The following is an 18,795-nucleotide window of genomic DNA, read 5'->3' on the forward strand; positions in this document are numbered from 1 at the left end:
CGTGACGCGCTCGCGCGCCGGTAGCACACGTGACCGCTCTCGCGAGCGCCGGCGCGCGCCGGCCGAGGCCCCGCCCCTGCCGCCCCCCCACCCCCGGCTGCGGCGGCGGAAGGAGCCGGAGCGCAGCGGCCGCGGCCTGACGGGACCCCGAGCGGAGCCCCCGGCCCGGGCACGGCCCGCACCCCGCACCGCCGAGGTGAGACCGCCGCATGGGCCCTGCCGGCCCCGCGCGCCGAGCCCCTGCCCGCTCTGAGCGATCCGGGCCTGGGCCGGGCCCGGCCTAGGCCTGGGAAGGCCCCGCGCCAGCGGGCAGGCCCGGGCCCGTCTGTTCCCCCGCGCCCGCTCCGAGCCCACGGGAGCCCCGGCAGGAGCCGGTTCCTGGGTGCCGCAGGGGATTTCGGTGCTGAGGGCACACACCGCCGTGCGCGGGGTTTGTTGGGACGTGCATTCATTTTCTGAAGAGCCGTGGAGTTGCGAGGCTTGCTCAGGGCCCGCTGCTCACACGCTGTAAGCTGTGCGTGTACCCCCTACCCAGGCACGTGTTAAGCCCTCTGTTCTTCAGAAGTCTCTTGAGAGCAGCCGGAACGGCACAAAAATTAAACGAGCGGGTATCATATATAGTCAAATTACTGAACAAATACTCATCATTGAAACTTAATGAGCTGTGTTTCTAACACGTTACTAACAGCTTTTTTTTGTTGTCATTTCACCTCACTTGGACCACTGGGTGTGATTAAAAAGCAGCAAGGCCGTTGTTTTGATGTGGGGTCTGTATGTGTGTGTGTTCCTTGTAGATGTCAGAAGACCTTGCTAAGCAGTTGGCCAGCTACAAAGCTCAGCTCCAGCAAGTCGAGGCTGCCTTATCTGGCAATGCAGACAATGAGGATTTACTGAAACTGAAGAAAGACTTACAGGTGAGAACTTGAGGGTAGGTGAAACATCAGGGTCTTTTACAAGTGTTTTAACTTTCCTAAATATTTGTCCTGCAACAAAAACAGACACTTGGTGGGCTCATTCCACATAGCTTGATATAGTCATGGTAGGCTTAGTTTGGAAAAACCCAAAGTATGGCCTATTTTAAGTATATTTTTTTTGGATTACTAAAAAAGATTTACTAATTAATACAGAAAACTTTTTTCTATAAACTTTGGCCAGAGAGGTGAAAGATATGCCAGTGCTGTCTTTACTGTGTGCTGGGTTTTAATTTTTTTTCCCTGAAGCATTTCTCAAAGTCATTATTTTTTGTGGCTTTTACTAATGCTGAAGCCTGATGGTTTAGCTTACCATGATGTTCTTACTGAGTTCTCAAATAACTTGATCCAGAACCTGCTTACTCATTAAATGCATCTCCAGTGTTAAAAGCTTTGGAGTGTAGTTTTGTATTCCTTGTGCATCTGAGTCTTGATTGTGTTTATATGTAAGAAAGGAAAAGAGTTGTGTTTTTCATTTGTTACAAGAACATTGTGTGTTCCTCACAGCTAAAGCCCATTTCTGGTCCTTGGGATGTGGTTTAGTGACAGGAAGGCCACCAGCCTAATTTTAAATGTATGAGTGGTCTTTTAGATTCTTGTTCATATAAAGACACATTGGCATATAGCAAATCCCAGCAGTGCTGTTAAAATCTGTCATGAGAGTGCAAGATGCTGCTTCATTTCTGTTGTGGATTGCTTTAGCCATCAGGTGTAAAAATATATAAAACTATCCAATGCAAGGTTGAGTGACCACTGCTCTGTATGGAAGTAACAGTAATAAATTGGGGCTTCAAGAGCAAAACACAAGTAGTGCCTCCAAACAGTGATCTTTAGAATTCCTTTTAAACTGCAAAGGCTTTGTGCCCACAAGGCACTTTATAGATCATCTGAATGTGCTCTGTTGTACACTGTTAAAAGCATGTGTATATTTTTATATTTTTAAAATGCACAGCAAAACCCATATGGGATGATATTTCCGATACCAACACGACCTCGGCTTTGATATGCAGAGATCATTGATGTGAAAGGACAACTTGCAAACTTTTTAATAAAAGCTTTCTGCACAGAATGGGGAAGATCTTTACACTTTCGTCCCCAAAAGGTTTGCTATCCGTATGTTCCACCTTGAAAATGACATAATGTTTTGCAGACTTGATATATGCCAACTAAGCAAACAACTGTAAGAGTGGGTTTGATGCATCAGTGTCCCAGCTAAACAGCTTTTTGTCTGTTCCAAAAAATTACTAAGGTTACTGTGTTACTGGAACATCCTTTTCCTATTATAAATACTGATGCATTTTGTATGCTTAGATTATTCAAGATTAAAATATTAGAAGAAACTGTTAGAAGTACTTAGCTTTTCACATTTCGGTTCGCCACAGCATTTCTAGGACAGTGTCTGTGCACCCAAGAACCAAACTTACCTTTTCTAGGATTGATGGCAGCTGTCATCTTCTGTAATTGGAGATGAGATCTGTGGGTGTTGTGCTCTGGAGTCTAGAGCTCTGTCTGGTTTTGACCAGTTGGTCAGGAAAAATCTTGGCAAACTAAGTAGTGTTCCCTGTGGGTCACACCTCCTTATCATGGGGATGTGGCACCAAGCCATGTTGTTCAACCTGTTTGCCTGTACTGAGCTGCTGTGGTAGTCCAAGTCCTGCTCAGCAATTTTCTTGGAATGATCTCTTCTCTTAAAGACTTGAGAACTGTCTCATGGCTTGCAATAAAATTAGCGTCTCTATCTTGTGAGCTGAGCATTATGGTATGTGGATATCAGATGAAGATTTTTACCCACAGTTTGGTAATTTTAATAGCCTGGTATGTAAGAGACTTTATTCAATTGAGAGGATTCTTGGTAGACTTGTCTGAAACTATTCATATCCAAGTTCTAGAATAAGCCATCTCTGAGACGAGAATTAGTCAACAGTTTGGTGTTACAGCTAGTTGCAATACCTGAAGCACTTGTTTTCAGGAGTGGCTTGTGCCTGATGTGATGTATTTGACCTGCTGAGAGAGATACTTGTCTTAAGCCATGATGCCTCCTGGATTTGCAGAATACAGCTACCTGTATGTTAAGGAATAGTTTGGGATTTTGCACCTGGGAGGGAAAATCAGGCTAATGCTGTATGTTCTCAAATTAGGTAACTTGATAATTAAAATCTGTTGTGCTTCAGCTGTGGTATTAGGAAAATGGTGAGCTAAGTAGTAGAAGTAATTGTGAGTTCCTGCGCTCAGAGTTGCTACTGATTGTGCTCACTGGAGTACTTATTAACCAGCAGCTCCTCCAAAGCAAAGAGCAAAACTTTTATTAGCTGTTGGAAATTCAGACGTTGACATGCTGCAACAGAAACAAATTGTTAGGCCTTGATGGTAGTTGTATAGTTTATCAGATAAATGTGCATGTAAGTTTGTGATGTATTAACTTACTTGGAAGTGCTTACAGTCCTTTAGGTTCTTAAGGGATGATGAACAGCTCCTTTACTGCATTTTCCTGAGTCTTTGTATGCCCATAGCTGAAGTAAGATGTGAAATGAGGAAAGTTCAGGCTTTGAACGCTGTCTGTAACCCTCCCCTGACTTAAGTGTTTACTGTTTGTTAGGAGAGTGACTGGTTCATGCTGAGGTACTCAAAGAATTGAAGATTTTTTCTTCTTTAGGGCCAACAAAGTTTCTTTGCATTATACAGAAAGTTTACATGGCCTTTTAGGTGCTGTCTCCTTTGACTTTTAACCCTAGTGAAATCCAAGAGAGGTCTTGATTGCTCAGTCTTTAATGTAACATTTACAGGAAAATGGGAGGGGTTTTTGCAAGTTCCTGCCTGAAAATGAATAATGTGTAAAGGAATTGGGAAGTTTTGTTACTTTGTCATCTTGAATTAGTAAGGGAAGGCCTGACCTGAAATCTTAAAGTGAGGGAACTTAGGAAAAAACAAACACTTCTATGAAAATGACTTAAGGAAACCAGTTCTTTATTGTGCACCTGGATGCTTTCTAGCAAAATGAGAGGGCTGCACAGCTTGGAGGGTGCTCTGCCACCCTGACTCTGGATGCTGCAGTTCAGCCAATGAGAGAAGTGCTAAAAAAAAATATAAGCTACTTTTTGAAAATTGGAGGAGGGCATGGGCAGCTTTACAGCAGTACAGTGAGGACCATACATATTTTTATCTACAATTGCAATTAATGAGTTTAATTAAATTACTAAAAAACCAAAGGGAGTGTAATTCACACATCAGCAATGAATATAATACAGTAACTTTAAAAAAAACCATACCAAAACCAGTAAGCTTGGGGTAAAAATATGCTTGGTTAGAGGAATTTGAAAAATTATTCTTTGTGGGTTTTTTGTCTTTTATAGGAAGTCATAGAGTTAACCAAAGACCTTCTTTCAACACAACCTTCGGAAACTCTTGCGAGTTCTGACAGTTCCGCGTCCGCCCTGCCCAGTCACTCATGGAAGGTTGGGGATAGGTGTATGGCCATATGGAGTGAGGATGGACAGTAAGTGTAGAAAACTTCTCTAACAGTTACATGAAATAGTTCAATGGTAAGAGACTTTCATTCAGTTTGAATTGAGCAGAGTGATGAAAAGCAAAAAGAAATTTTGAAATAAATGTGGTATTAAGTGTTCTTGAACTGTTTATAAAAGGTCAGTATTTTAGATAGCGGCGTCACTGATTACTATGAAGAAAAATTCTTGCTGTATCTCAGTTTGGGCCTCTTACTGGAAATTAATTTTAAATTTTTAATTTAAAAAGCTGGGTTTGGCTATAAAATAACTAACTATGTAATGTAACTATAGAATTAATCAACCTTTTGGGTTTGGTCTCTTATATATTAGCCTTTGTAGTTCTGGGAACCCAAGCAAATCATTATGACTCCATAAACTTCGAAATTAACATTTAGAAGTTACTTTTCATACTGCAAATGTGTAACTGTTGCAGTTTAAAAAAAATAACTGCTTATGCAGAACCAATATTGCAATTGTTACCACTTAGAGAGAGGCTCTATTATTGGATGAATGTGCTTCTTTTAACAATGTAGTAACCAAGTAAAGATTTTGGTGTAGCTGTTGATGTCTTAAGTAGAAAACTAATCTGAAAGTGAACAGTTCTTCTGTTTATTAATGAAGAAAATGTTTTTGTGTTAGAACTTAAAAATTGAATCTCTTAGTTTTAGGTCACCATTGGGTCATTCTTTTTTGTCTGATCCCTTGCTTACAGGATCAGAGTTTGGGGAAGAGTGTGTCAGAGTGTTCATGGAAGTGCATCTTATTGGACTTTATTGTTCTGCTTTTTTTAGAAAACCTTTCTTTTGTTGCAGCATTTCTTAAGTGAGCAGTGTTTCATGAAGAACTAGCCAGACTTTAGGTTTTTGTGTGTTTGCACCTAACTCAGCTCAAGATGTTGGCCCACTGAAAACACACTAGAAATTAATCTAGTAAATATTAATTGGAATATTGTCTATGAAACACTTCATTTTTTTCCTCTATTTGCTCTAGATATATCCTTTTGCCCTTTAAGTTAGACACAGTTATTTTAAATATTTTTGGAAATGTCACTTGTCTTTTTTTTAAATTTTTCCCAATTTGAGGTCAGTTTGACCAAAGTGTTTCATACACATAAATATGAAATTGACTGATTTCTGTGAAAATTTCACAATTGCTGTTTTAAATCAATAAGAAAACTTTTAAGCTTTAAAGTGTTGAAGAGGGAATGTTTTGAAACCTTCAGTTTTTCTTAATTCTTTGTTTTATGGAGAAAAATGGAACAAAAGCTTTGCACTTCTGAGCTGACATTTTCTAAAACTCCTTAATGAATTCTGTGAATGCAGCAATTTTTTTCCTATTCCATGACCTGCCAGAACTAAACCCAAATCAGGATAGCTGATTAGATTGGCCCCAGCATTATTCATTACTTGTGATAGCTGTGAGGGCATTGCTTGTTGAAGCTAAAGGTCAAATACAGCAGATTCCAGTCTTTGTACCTGTGTCCCTTTGACCTTAAGACAATAATCTCGTGGTTTGTGTTTTGCCCCTGAAAATGAAGGCTGGTATCTGCATATTTGTCACTTAGTGGCATTAGCTGGCTGATGTAGGTGTTGAAGGGCTGAGTATTAAAGCTTTACTCACATGCTTACAGCCATGATATCTTTACAGGTGTTACGAAGCTGAGATTGAAGAAATAGATGAGGAGAATGGAACAGCTGCAGTTACATTTGCTGGATATGGCAATGCTGAAGTCACACCTCTGTTCAACCTCAAGCCTGTGGAAGAGGGAAGGAAAGCAAAAGAGGACAGTGGCAACAAACCCATGTCCAAGTAAGTAATACACAGATGGAAGTCTGAATGCTGCTTTGTGGGTTGGTTTTGAGTTGGTTGTTTTTTTCTTCTTCTCCCTCAGCTATAAAAACTAGTAATTGGTAAAAAAATCATAATAATGAAATAGGTGGTTTTTTGTTTCTTTTTGTTTTAAATTTACATTTACTTAGTATCTGCTGTGTCTAACACAGGAAGGTATTTATACGGGCTGAAAACATTTTTTTTACTTTGGACAAAAAAAAGAGAGCATGTCAGAGATTGTTATAGTTCATCAGAGTTTGTTATAGCCAGTGATCCCTTCCCTAAAAGGTTGTTCTGAGGATGCTGCATTGTGGCATAGATTGACTCTTTCAACTTCATCATCTTCACTGAAGTAATCTTTGTCCTTTTCCTTCCATCCCTGTCCAATAATTGGTAGCATCAGAGTCCTGCAGACCTCCAGAAAAGTTTGGGCTTTTTACTCCAATGGGTTATTCATACTTTCCAAACTCGAGATGTTTCTGAAGTGTAGAAGTGCTGATAGGCCCCATTTCACCCAGAAATGAATGCACCCAATCCCTTGGGTGGCTGTGTTTGGCATGGGCTCCTCACATGTGCTTGGTGGTTGTTTTTATGCCAAATACATAAATTAGTAAGGTAATGCTTATTAATGGAAAGATTAGGTTTGGATTTTTAAGTTTTTGGGATTTTTTTTTTACCTCCTAGAAATGGTGAATATTTATGAGTTTTATTTCTGTAATTTACTTCTGGAAAACTAATGTGCATGTCTGTTTTACAGTCAGATTTTAGTTTGTTACAGGAAGAGGCAAAAACATAAAATGTGGGGTTTGGTTTTTGTTTTTTTTTTCCTTTTCTCTAGAAAAGAGATGATAGCCCAGCAACGAGAGTATAAAAAGAAGAAAGCTTTGAAAAAAGCTCAGAGAATTAAAGAACTTGAACAGGAACGAGAGGACCAGAAAGTCAAGTGGCAACAGTTTAACAACAGAGCCTATTCTAAAAACAAAAAAGGCCAGGTTTGTTTACTTTATCAGTATGTGAGTAGCAACAGGGCATAGACTTCTGTGCAGTACCTTGGGAGAAAGAAGGAGGTGGTTTTTAAAGGGATGCAACACAGGGATTTGGGTGTCTTTGGGATTCTGAAGTGTGCATTTTTGTATTTGGTGCACTTCAAATGCCTGTTTTTTTTACTGGGTTGTTTTAGACACAACCCAGTAAAAACAAGAGGGTTGTTTACCCTCTTGCTCCTAAGAGGGTAAGCTTGCACTTGGCTGGGAGAACTAGTCTTGCATCAGTTGCCAGATGGTGTTTGTTGGAGCCAAGAACCTGAGGGCCCCTCTAAACCTCCAAGTCCGGTTTCTTGCTGTATTTATGACCCAGCAGACACAGTGCTGAGGACGTGCCCTGGAACAGCAAGTGTAGGGCAAAAAAGGTAGCAAGGACATTAAGTCTTACTCCATTTCCGTCATGGCTTGACCAAGAGCTGTCAGTCATAGTGGTAAAACTTCAATCTTCCTTTTGAGCAATTATTGGAGATGCCCTTATGAGAGGTGAATTTTATTCCTTATTGGCCTGACTTGGGAACCTCAGTACCACAATCATATCCAGTACTGAGGTGCCAGAAGTTCCCAGCCCCATTGCTTCATTCAGTAACAACACATCAAAGCTGAGCTGGCCCTTAGAAAGCGTCCCCATCTGTAGGGCAAAAGTTGAGAATGTTGAAGCACTTCAGATGGTAATGATTGCTTGGTGGTTTTTTTTTGTTTGTCTGTTTGTTTTTTGTTTTGGTTTTTTTTTTGGGGGGGGTTGGGGGGGGGTTTTGTAAAATTTAATAATTTCTAATTATTCAGTAATGGTGTTTTCTGTTTTATTTCCAGGTGAAAAGGAGTATTTTTGCTTCCCCTGAGAGCGTAACTGGCAAGGTTGGCGTTGGAACATGTGGAATTGCAGACAAACCTATGACACAGTATCAAGATACCTCTAAATATAATGTCAGGCATCTGATGCCTCAGTAACAGGTGAAAAAGGTGGAACTTCATCTCTGCAGGGCTTTACACTTAACTTTTTATCATTATATTTTTCTAAAAGTAAATTATTTGTTGGCACATAGTGAGTAGTCCATTTTGTCACCATCACTTTGGCTTCAGCTGATTTGAGCCTTAAATCTCCAGCAATTGATTTGAACCCCCCAGCCATTAAACTTTTTGTAGCAGGTAAATGTTCATGAACTGCTGTTGCCTGTTACTTTCAAAGCAGTATTTGTCTGCAGCTTTGACTCTTTCATTCATACCAGTAGTGAAGGTTTTTTTTTTTTCCCCTTCAAAAAAAGCGGTAGTATAAAAAGGGCACCTTAAGAGCCTCCCTGGTTTCTGTAGTCACGGTGCTGTCTGTGACATGCTCAGCATTACAGAGCTGCTGCAGCTCTGGGAGAGAGCTGACATGTCACATGGAATCGCTAAGGAAGTTTAAATAACTCCGTTACAAATCCACTGCAGATCAGTTTGTACAGCTGTAAATGAGGGCAGAACAGGGCTGATAGGATCTTTATTACTAGTGATCACTTACATTCTAGAAACAATAAATTTGACTTAATTCCAGTCCATATTTCTTGTGCTTGAATTTAAGCAGAGGAGATGCTGTTTCTTGTTGGTTGTTTTTCTTTGTTTTATAAATACTCTTCAAATTATAATAGGAAGTTAATGAAATGTAACCAGAAAACCATAGGACAAGGAACTGTACTTAAGATCCCGCCCCCCCCCCCCCCCCTTCCCCATCCCCAGGTATCAGAGCTGGTGCTGTGGAAAGGAGCTATCCTGTCCTCCCCTGTAGATCTTGTAGGTGTTTTGGTACAGTCAGAGCAGTGACAGCCTGTGCCCCATCCAGACAAGGAGAACCATGGCACAGCAGATCCGAATGCCTAGATCCCACTTAGTTGTGAGTAAAGGTTAGTTGGGAGTTTGTCCTTGCATAACTGACTGGCCCTAGTGTCCATTGTACCTTCAGCTGTATTACAGTGCTGCTGAGCCCCTTCAGTTTTCTTCAGGAATCCACGTGTAAAAGCTCTTGCTTTTTTGTACTCTCTCTGTGATTTGCTTTCCTCTGTTCCTTGTCTCGCACTTACGGTAGTGATGCCACCTCTGAACCCGTAATGTGTTTGAAGAAGTTAATGGGTAGCCCTGTATACAATGTAGATATTATTTTTGTAAAATCTAGGGCTGAGTTAATGGACAAGAGTACATAATCTATTTCCCCCATTAAATAAAATGTGTGTCTTGTCCATTAACCCTGACCATTATTTCCCTGTATATTATGTTAATGTAGCTCATTTTGTAATTTGTTAACTAGATCAGGTCACGTCAGCAATTGTTGATGCACTGATTGGTGGAAATGTCCATCAGTTACCTGAGTCACAACTCAAGCTAAACTCTACAAGCAGTAGTTTAGAATCCATACATAGAAAAAAGTTCTCCCTGTAATGGGAGAAGGTGATTTTTATGAATACAAAGTGTGTTAATTTCAGTTTTGTATGTTTAACTTTTATTAAATAAAGTGTTTAAAATCTGCTGGATATATTTGTTGAAGTGGAATTATTCATGATGGGAGGATAATGGTAAATCATCAGGACAGGGGTGAGTACAGCAGAATCTGCTGGACAGAATGTAATACTCAGAAGTAGCTCTGAAGTACAACACACTCATTGCAAGATGAAGTAGGTGTTGCTTAATTCCTTATCTTCACCGGCAGCAGGGGCAGTTAAATTTTCTTTTGCATAGAAAACATCACAAGAGTAAAATAATCTGCTTTTTAGAAAGGGAGTTTGTACTGCAGCCTGCAGCTACAAACACATCCCAGCAGTGACATTAACTAGGTGACAGTCGTGCCACACTGACAGCTCAGTGCTAAGGAAGGTCACCTGTCGTCTTTCACAGGTGGCTGTGATACAGTGTCCCTTTCACTTACCCATAAGGAGCATCTTGAAGTCAGAACTGACACATGCTAAAGCAGGCAGAACTGCAGTTTTCAGGCAGGCTATTCTGAACTCCACCTGTTCTTTTAACAGAAAATAGTCTTTGGAAAAGAAGGCTCAATTCATACCTGACATAAGCTACATCTGCTCATCTTCAATTTAATAAATACAATCAATAGACCATCCCAGGGCTATTTATTTGTTCACTAGCCCTGAAGAGCAATAGAGTGAGTTATCAGAACACAATGGGTGGTGTGAGCCTCCCCTGCAAGGGACAGTCCAGCCCAAGTTGTTTTAGCTGAACCTTTAAAAAAATTTAGCAAAACTTACACCTTTCCACTGAGTAATTTACTGTCACCTCTTGTAATGGGGTGCTTCATGAACTTTGCTGCAACTCTTCTGTTGGGCACTGCAAAGAAGTGCTGAAAGAAAGTTTCGATTGGCTTTTTCCTGAAATACCTTACCTGGAATAAGTGAAACAATGAGACCACTGTGCCTGGGGTGGTCCAATCTATGAAGAGAAAACATCTTGAGAACAACTTAAATGAACAAAAAAGCTGCCCCACCAAAATGGCTGTGTTGGCCACACAGCCATTCCTTTTTTATGCTCTTGCCTCATCTATAGGATGGGCCAGTTCATTGTAATCTGGCTTTGGAACACAGCCTTAGTAAAGTGGCTTGAAAAATTCATGTAATAAAAATAAACCTTATGTGAAGCAATGCTGGTAATTGCCAAAAGTTCCTTACATTACAAATTCTGAGTTGACCTGAAATGTAGCTTATGGTATTTTAGTTGGTTGAGTTTTTTTTTTACAATTTTCCAGTTTTATTACCTGGTCTAGACAGCAAGAAGCCTGGGAATTCATGCTCTGCATTGGGCCTTTGCACACAAATTACCTACTGCAGTGCCAGCAAATCCTGCTATAAGCAGAGAGCACTTAAAGACACTGAAATGACAGGGAAAGTTACTGTAAAAGTAAAGAGTTCAAACCCCCCAAGCTATAGAGATGGAAGAGATACTTGTCAGAGAAGAGAGATTTGTGCCTGTCAGATAAGAGTATTGTGCAAAATGACCAGTATGGGCTGCATGTTTCCTCTTCAACCATTTCCTATAAGGCCTTACTTTTATCTAGTATAGCCTCAGTCCTGTGCAAACTGAAACCCATTGTGGAAAGTAAACCAGTATAAACCTGACTCAGATCTTGGATTGCCCCAGTCAGTTTAAGTATTTAGAAGTCTCAACAGTAGCAAACTCAAATTCTCATGGTCATGGCAATCCATTTCTCTTTTGCCTTCCCTAAAGCCAGTGAGTGCTGTGTCACTTATTTATGTAGCTGCTCAATCTCACGGGTTTGTAAATATAAAAAGGGACTTTACCTGAGAGGACTGCAATTCAACAATGGAGATGTTTAGAAAGCAAAACCTACAGCAAACTTCTGTGCTTCCCCTTGAGGTTCTGATCACCAGCAGCAACTGTGGCAGGGTCTTGGGAAACAACCACTCTGCAAAAGTTATGTGAAGAGTGAGGTTGTGGAAAGCATTCCTGGCCCAGGCCCAAGAGAAGGACTGCTGCCTGGCAGCTGGTGCTGCTCTTTACGTTGCAATTCATCCAATCTTTTTCTGGGCTCTAAAAACCTTCACTGAGATGGTAAAATACAGAGGGACATTTGCATTGGGATGATGGTACTACCTACCCAAACCAGCTCTGGTCTTAAGCTGAAGGCTCTGCTACATAAAAGCAATTGCATTGCTTCCTTCTGTAAAGCAATTCCCTTTCTATACTGAACTCACCTCACAACGACTCCTTGGTCTGTACAGAAGTGCAAAGCCTTCCCACAGTGGGTGCTGACTGAAAAAGTCTTGCTCTCACCTGTGGTAATCACATACCCTCTGAACAGAGAGAGACATCTCTCCCCCAGGATTTTCCTGGGAAGCTGTGAGAAGCTGTGAGAAAACTTAGAGAAAAGAATTAAAACAATTATTATCTCTCTTTCTGCACAGGTTGTTTATAGATATGATATTCCAGAGTATGGTATTAGTTCACCAATAGAGTGAGAGGTTTTTACTTTAAAGACCAATCAAGTCTCAGCTTAGTGAGTCAGGTTATAAAAGATGCGCTATTTTCTATTAAAGGCTTCCTTTTCACCTCCTGAAGACCCGTCTTTGTTCCTGTCCCTGACTCAACACTGACACTCACCTAGACTGAAAGGTTACTTCCCAAAGAGACATTATCCATGAGGAATATGAGTAACGCTGCATTTCACACCTTACCTGTCTGACTGACCTGCTGAAACTGGTATTTCCTGGCGTGATGGATACTATTTTGTAGTGTTATCCACCACTCTGGGATAGGAAAGAGTTTTTGTATTTCCCCATCAAGCCTTCCAGGAGGAGATCCATAGCAATTAATTGTTTTGAGACATATTTTTGAAAGGGGATTAAATGGAAAGAATTTCCTAACCTTAGCTGAATGGAGCATTAGCAAGAGCACTGGTAGCCCAAGTCATGGCCTAGGCCTGTGTACATTTTAACTAGAAACCACAATATTAAAACCACCATAAAATGCTTTAAATTCCTTCAGGGCTTATTCTGCTTTGCTGCAACATCCCTCAAGATCAAAATTAATATTTGCTGAAGCTGTATCCTTGCTGTATTAAAATAAAGCTTCCTCACATGTCTGCAGCACAGCAGTCTGCAAGCCAAGATGTTGGATGACTTGCTAAAGGCCAAACTACCCAGCTCACCCCACCACTTGCTCCAGGCCTCACTCAGGTACTACAAACCAAGGGGCTGATTTTTTCCAGTGTGATAAAAATAAATTACTACCCACAGCTTTTACAGCATGGCTAATGTTGAAGATCTCTCCCAAAATAAACTACATTTCACACCTTTGACCTGCATCAGCCAGGCCAGCAGCACCATGTGACTCAACTGTTCAGCTCCATACAAGCCCACACCTCGAAGGACACACGCACTCTTCTCCGAGGCTGCTCAGAAATCCCTGATCCTTGACATTTTTGAAGGGATCTCAACACATGCATGTTGTGAGACAGCTCTAGTTTTAGCAGCACCCCAAACAGAGCCCCTCCATAAAAGGTATTTAGTACCACAGCCACAACCCCAGTACCCACAGACCCCCGGTTCCTGCTTCTGCCCAACCACTACACGGATCAGTCCTCTTTGCAGGAGGAAATGAGCAGAGAAGCAGAGGCCAGTGCTGATGTATTATTCCCAGTTAAACAACCTGCCTTTCAGTGAAATGAAAACTTTGTCTGTGCAGACACCACTCTCCTGTATTCATCCTCCCAAATGTCACTCAGATTTGTTGGCACATTTCAAGAAGATGTGACAGCACATCAGTGTTTTCTAGGTATTTTGTGCAGACTGGGGAACAGAGGGGCAGAAGGACACACTCCTCTTCCCCGAGGGTCCTACAGGACAATTCAGAGATTGCACTGCTGATGCAGAGGAGTTTCAATCACTATCAAGTCACGGAATTTCTCACTCACCGAACAACGTGTCCATGGGAGAAAGTTCCAGGAAAAAAAATTGGACTTTATTCTGCTTTTATAGAGCTTTTCATGTTATCACCTCCCTAACCTCAGAATGAAGTCCTGTTTTTTACCATTCTCTTCCAGGAAGTGACCTTGATTTCTCTCTCCAATGATGCATGTTTGGTGTCAGAAAAAATGCCACAAGAAAAGCTTATGATTCTGGGTGGGGGGGAAAGAGAACAACTATTTCCAGTTAGGGCACCCAATGGACCTCACTTCACTGAAGCCAAATGTTTCACCCATTCCAACAGGGCAACACAACAAACAGGGAACAGCAAGTACAAGAGAACAAAGCAGAAAAGCAGGAGGCTGGAGCTCACAAACAGATGGTAGCAAACAAGCAAACAAACAGACAAAAGGAAAACACAATCACCAACCCCAGAAAATGATAAGTCTGTCTAGTTAACCCCCTTTCTATTGACCTAAAGATTTCTTGAGACAGACAGATGTGAGACCACCTTCGTCACTGACATGCTGCTAATGGAACGGACATTAAAATGACCTTCAAGTGACAACTCGCCACAGGATAACCGTGACAAATGCAGCCAGATAGTCATCTCCACCTTGTCTGCAGACACGAGATGACATTCCATAATACACTTGTGTCAAAAGAAGGAAAATGCTGGATGGTCTTTTTAATGGGTTTGTCTGTAGCAAAGAGACCCACTGGGGATCTAATTTACAGAGGGAGGACTTGACAGAATGAGCTTATGAGGCAGCTTTGCGTGCGTGTGCAAGTGTGCCTACTGCATGGGAAGGCTGCCTCAGGAAAGTGCATCCAATTCTGCTTTTACAGGAAAAGTCACCATATTCTTGTAAAATTATAGCAACTTCTCGAAAAATTGGTCGTCTTGAACACTGCAACACAAGAGACCAGAACAGCAAAGGGAGATTTGAGGAGGATGGCAGCTGTGTGAGGTGAGAAAAGGCAGAGTCCCCAAAGCAGAAATAAAGCAGGGCAGGACAACTTTGAAAGGCCAGAGAAATGTTTCCATCACATAAGAAATTATCAAAACTCTAGCTGAAATCTGCTAGGATCTGCTACAAAGAACCCACCAGCAGCAGAGCAACCAACCCCAGGTCTTTGGAGTTATTAGAAAGGTTCTTAGTTTTGTTTTCTTCCTCGACCTCCCCCTGGCTGGACCACTGCTGCTGGCTGAGCAGTCAGGCAGGTGGCTGGTGATGGTAATTCATCTCCTGTGACATTTTTCCCCACTTACTTGCACTTGATATCAGGACCCCTTTGAGACCACAACACTAGAAAGGTAGGAAATACCAAACTGTCCCAGAGCATTACAAACAAATATTTCAAATGCATTTATTCCAACCATAGACATGTCAGTGTTTTATACCAACTAGGAGAGCACAGCCATTCTCCATCCCTTGAGCTTCAGTGCTTCTCGGCTGTTGTATTGCTTCCTCAAGTGGGCATTTAACACAAACAGGAATAAGAGGAAAAAGGAGGTGCTGGGACAGCTACAGAAAACAGCTCATAAATAAATAAATCCAACTGGTATCCAACTGCTCAGCACCAGCTCTGCCAGTGGTCAACACTTCCAAGGAGAATAATAAATAAGTAATGCCATGCTGAAGTTTCCTACTTTTCACCGCTCTACAGACTGTTTCAAGTCTTGTGTCATTTAGAGATCATATAGATCCCAAAGGTAAATCCAAGCAGCATTTTTTCTTTCAAAGCCCTTGGGCTCCATTTGTAACCTAGAGCTTAATTCACTCTGTGGCAGACTCCTGCTCCTGCCAGGTAACCTCCCAGAAAGAAGAACAGATGGACTGAGACACTGGATTACATGCACACAAGTGAAAACACGTTTAACAACTGCAACCAGATGCAAACCTAGTAAGCAAATTAATTTTAAAAAAACCCAGACTGGAGAGAAATCATTCATTACAGCCATGGAAAGATTATATCTCTACTCAAGCATGTGTGTTGTGCATCTTACAGAGTATGACACATTTTGGAGAGTGGGGGAGACATCAGAGTATTTAAACACAGGCAAGTTATCACAGTGCTAAAGTCTACATGAGACTCGTTCAGGATGTCACCGCAGGACCAAAGGGCACAAGAACAGCAGTTGGCTGAAGTAACAGGAATGACCAAGATGGAAGAACACAACTCATTTCAGATACAGAAATGTTTAATGGCGTTAAAGTGCTACTTTAATGGGGACCATATGCTAACATTTAAACACAATTCCACTGCACTGCTAAATATGGTTGTCTTTATTTTTTTACTTTATTTTACCTCTTTTTACCCAACCCTATCTAAAACAATAAAATAAAATCTAAAGGACTGAAATTAACAACCCATTCAAATCAGCAATAAGTTATGAATTTTATAAAGCATTTTTTCATCTTTTTTTCTTAGTAATGAGGGGTAATTAAATTACTTAAGGATATACAAAGTTTCAAACAATGCCATAGGTGAAGACTCTATTAAGGTTTTTAAAACTTGGAAAACAAAATAATCCTGGCCATTAAAAAGACAAAAAATAAAAAAGCAAAGCCCTCAAAGTGCAGGTTAGAATGCTTGTCTTGGAGAAAATTAGAAAACATTTGCTATAACAGCTCTTAACAGCACCTGCACAGATAAGATGGCAAGGCCCTTGGGAACAGGACGTGCAGTCAAAACGTTACATTAACATGAGAGACGTGCTGAGCTTAACTAGGTTAACTACTGGACTGGAACTTCAAAAGTCAGCAAAGGGAATGATTCTAAAAAGAAAACTGAAGAAACCCCCACCAAACCTGGCCTCTTCCAGCTTAGCACAGCCTTCATCCATTGTGTGCATGGCAAAAAAAAGGATCTTTGCATTTCATTGGGTCAAGTGCTTCATCAAAACAGAGATCTTTTCATGGCATAAATTCATATAAAAGACATCTAAGGTTTCATATGGACAAGCTCTAAAAAGATGCATCAGACTTGGGGTGTTTTCCCTCCCAACACATTTACAAATGTTTATCAAAAAATCACTTCAAATAAAAAGGTCATAGTGGCTCAGTATCTGGGCATGACTGTCTGGTGTGTCACCTCTCGAGTGCTGGTTTCGTTCTGCCCTCAGCTGGCCATGTGCCTGCGAGGGGCACACATCTACCGGGGATCTGCTGGCGCTGGCACAGCCCCAGGCCTGACAGCCCACCCTGTGCTGGTAGATTACAGGTGTGTACCTCTCACTTTAGCCACGCTTCAGAGGTACTCACTGCTTAAATGATGTCCAACAGAAAGCTGAGTTGAATGGTGTTCTCCCCTGAACATCGCTGCCCCTCTCCCTCTGGGCACAGAATGAGACCTTAATCATTATTGTCACTGTTATTCCTAGGCTACGTAAGCCTTCTGAGATTTCCTAGTAATTTGTGACAGCATTAGATTGTGGTAAGCTGTAGGATACAGTCCTTTCAGGACCACAAAAGCTCTTCAGAAGGGCCTAAATTAGGTTGTTCAATCTGAATGCAGTGTAAGAAATTTTGACATTTCTCAGATCTCATGACAGAAAGAGAGGGATGAGTCTCTAGTATCCTCTTTCAAACAATTTCAAAGAAATTCAAAACAAAGTGTTTCATCACTAAGGTCTATATCCAGGTCCCACAGAAACAAACGGATTTCATTGACTGCAAAGGGACTAGTATTTGGCCTAACTTTTTGCCAGCAGAAATTGGGATTGGTAACATGACCAAATGGACAAATATGGGTTTCTGGGGAGGCTTCCTTTACCCAAAAAGCTTTATATACAGGTCTCTCCAGGCCTAGCTGTCAATATGTCAATTCTGAAAGAGGATACTGGCATCTAGGACCCAGTTTGATCATCCCAGTGAAATCATTCACCCTGCACTGTTGTCTCACTTGGTTCTAGGAAGCAAATGAGAGCTTGACACTGGCGCTGGAGTAACCCTCATCACTCCCAATACTCTGCAAGCTGCTGTGATCATCAATGTCACTGATGCTGGTTGTGCTGATATTGTCCACTTCTCCATGGGAGAACTCTGTGCTTTCAACGTCCACTTCAATCTCTTCTAGAAAGGGAAAGGAAAGAAATGCACACAGGTTAGCACCACACAGCCAACTGCCCCCTTCATGCCACTGAACTCCTGGGACTCCCCCAACACAGGCAATGAAGTGGTCATCTGGCAGGTTTCCCCTGGAATGAGGTGGGCTGTGGTCATTATTTATAAAAAGACTAATACCAGCCTGGAGGCTTTTGTAGGGATTTGGCAAAGGGGCTTCACTCCTGCACATGCCAGCCACAACGTCAGCATAGCTGAGCCACCCCACACACTGAGCTTGTCCCACTACCTCTTTCTTTGGATCGCTAATACCCCAGTGTTAGAAAAAAAAAGAAGAAACGGATAAAATTGAGTGCAAGAGAGAAAATGAAGCATTAAGTTAACACTAAACATGCTAATTGCTTGACATTATATTGCCAAAGCCAGACCACACACAATTTTAATGAATTACCATTGCAATCTGGGTTACTCTCACACATGTTCAGTGGATTTTGGAACAGACATCTTGTTTTTAAGAAAGACTTAAAAAGTAAAGATCTAATTAACCAGGTATCTTGGTTCCCATATTGTTCAGGAATTTTCCAGAGGATTTTTGTTTTAAACTACAGACTCATACCCAAAGTATCCATCATCTTCTGGTCTGTCAGTAAATATCAAACCATCTATTGTGCCTAATGCTCTGTCCACTGCAGGGATATTTTTAAAAAGGAAGTTATCTTAATTCAGTTAGCCATTCAAATATATCTAGCCAGTTTTGACTGAAGAGGTGAACTCAATGGAAAGTTTGGTATGGGGGGCTGGGGGATAGGTGTGTGAAACATTGGTTCCAGTCTCATTAATATTGTCTTACATTTTCCTCTTTGTGTTGCCAAGAGATTCAGCAGACCAAAAATCACAATAAGCATCTAAACTTTACCATTTCTTTCAATACCACGGAAATCATATCAAGTTGACAGCAACAACAATTCTTCCAGCCT

The 18,795-nt window shown here is 41.3% G+C and overlaps 2 protein-coding genes across 4 annotated transcripts in view; one reads left to right on the plus strand and one right to left on the minus strand.

Moving 5' to 3' along the window:
• The first annotated feature begins 74 nt into the window (after window positions 1-74).
• SMNDC1 (survival motor neuron domain containing 1) lies at window positions 75-9,848 on the plus strand. The gene is made up of 6 exons (XM_053949169.1): window positions 75-196; window positions 795-914; window positions 4,322-4,464; window positions 6,122-6,283; window positions 7,143-7,296; window positions 8,158-9,848. The coding sequence occupies exons 2-6, from the start codon at window positions 795-797 to the stop codon at window positions 8,293-8,295; spliced, it is 717 nt and encodes a 238-aa protein (XP_053805144.1). The 5' UTR covers window positions 75-196; the 3' UTR covers window positions 8,296-9,848.
• A 6,088-nt stretch (window positions 9,849-15,936) lies between these two features.
• Window positions 15,937-18,795, minus strand: part of MXI1 (MAX interactor 1, dimerization protein) — a 55,774-nt gene continuing 52,915 nt past the window's right edge. For all 3 annotated transcript variants that reach the window (XM_053949166.1, XM_053949168.1, XM_053949167.1), the window contains one exon: window positions 15,937-17,827. In XM_053949166.1, the coding sequence (XP_053805141.1) occupies window positions 17,664-17,827 (164 nt within the window). In that variant the 3' untranslated portion in view covers window positions 15,937-17,663. The remainder of the gene's footprint in view (window positions 17,828-18,795) is intronic.

This window comes from Vidua chalybeata, chromosome 8 (genome assembly GCF_026979565.1).
Source record: "Vidua chalybeata isolate OUT-0048 chromosome 8, bVidCha1 merged haplotype, whole genome shotgun sequence".
Taxonomy (NCBI): domain Eukaryota; kingdom Metazoa; phylum Chordata; class Aves; order Passeriformes; family Viduidae; genus Vidua; species Vidua chalybeata.

What these genes read in the sequence shown, in the direction of transcription:
- SMNDC1 (XM_053949169.1), top strand. Translation starts at nt 795, where the DNA reads ATGTCAGAAGACCTTGCTAAGCAGTTGGCCAGCTACAAAGCTCAGCTC. An exon ending in ATATGGAGTGAGGATGGACA is followed by an intron (nt 4,465 to 6,121) that starts GTAAGTGTAGAA and finishes ATATCTTTACAG; the next exon opens with GTGTTACGAAGCTGAGATTG. An exon ending in CTAAAAACAAAAAAGGCCAG is followed by an intron (nt 7,297 to 8,157) that starts GTTTGTTTACTT and finishes TTTTATTTCCAG; the next exon opens with GTGAAAAGGAGTATTTTTGC.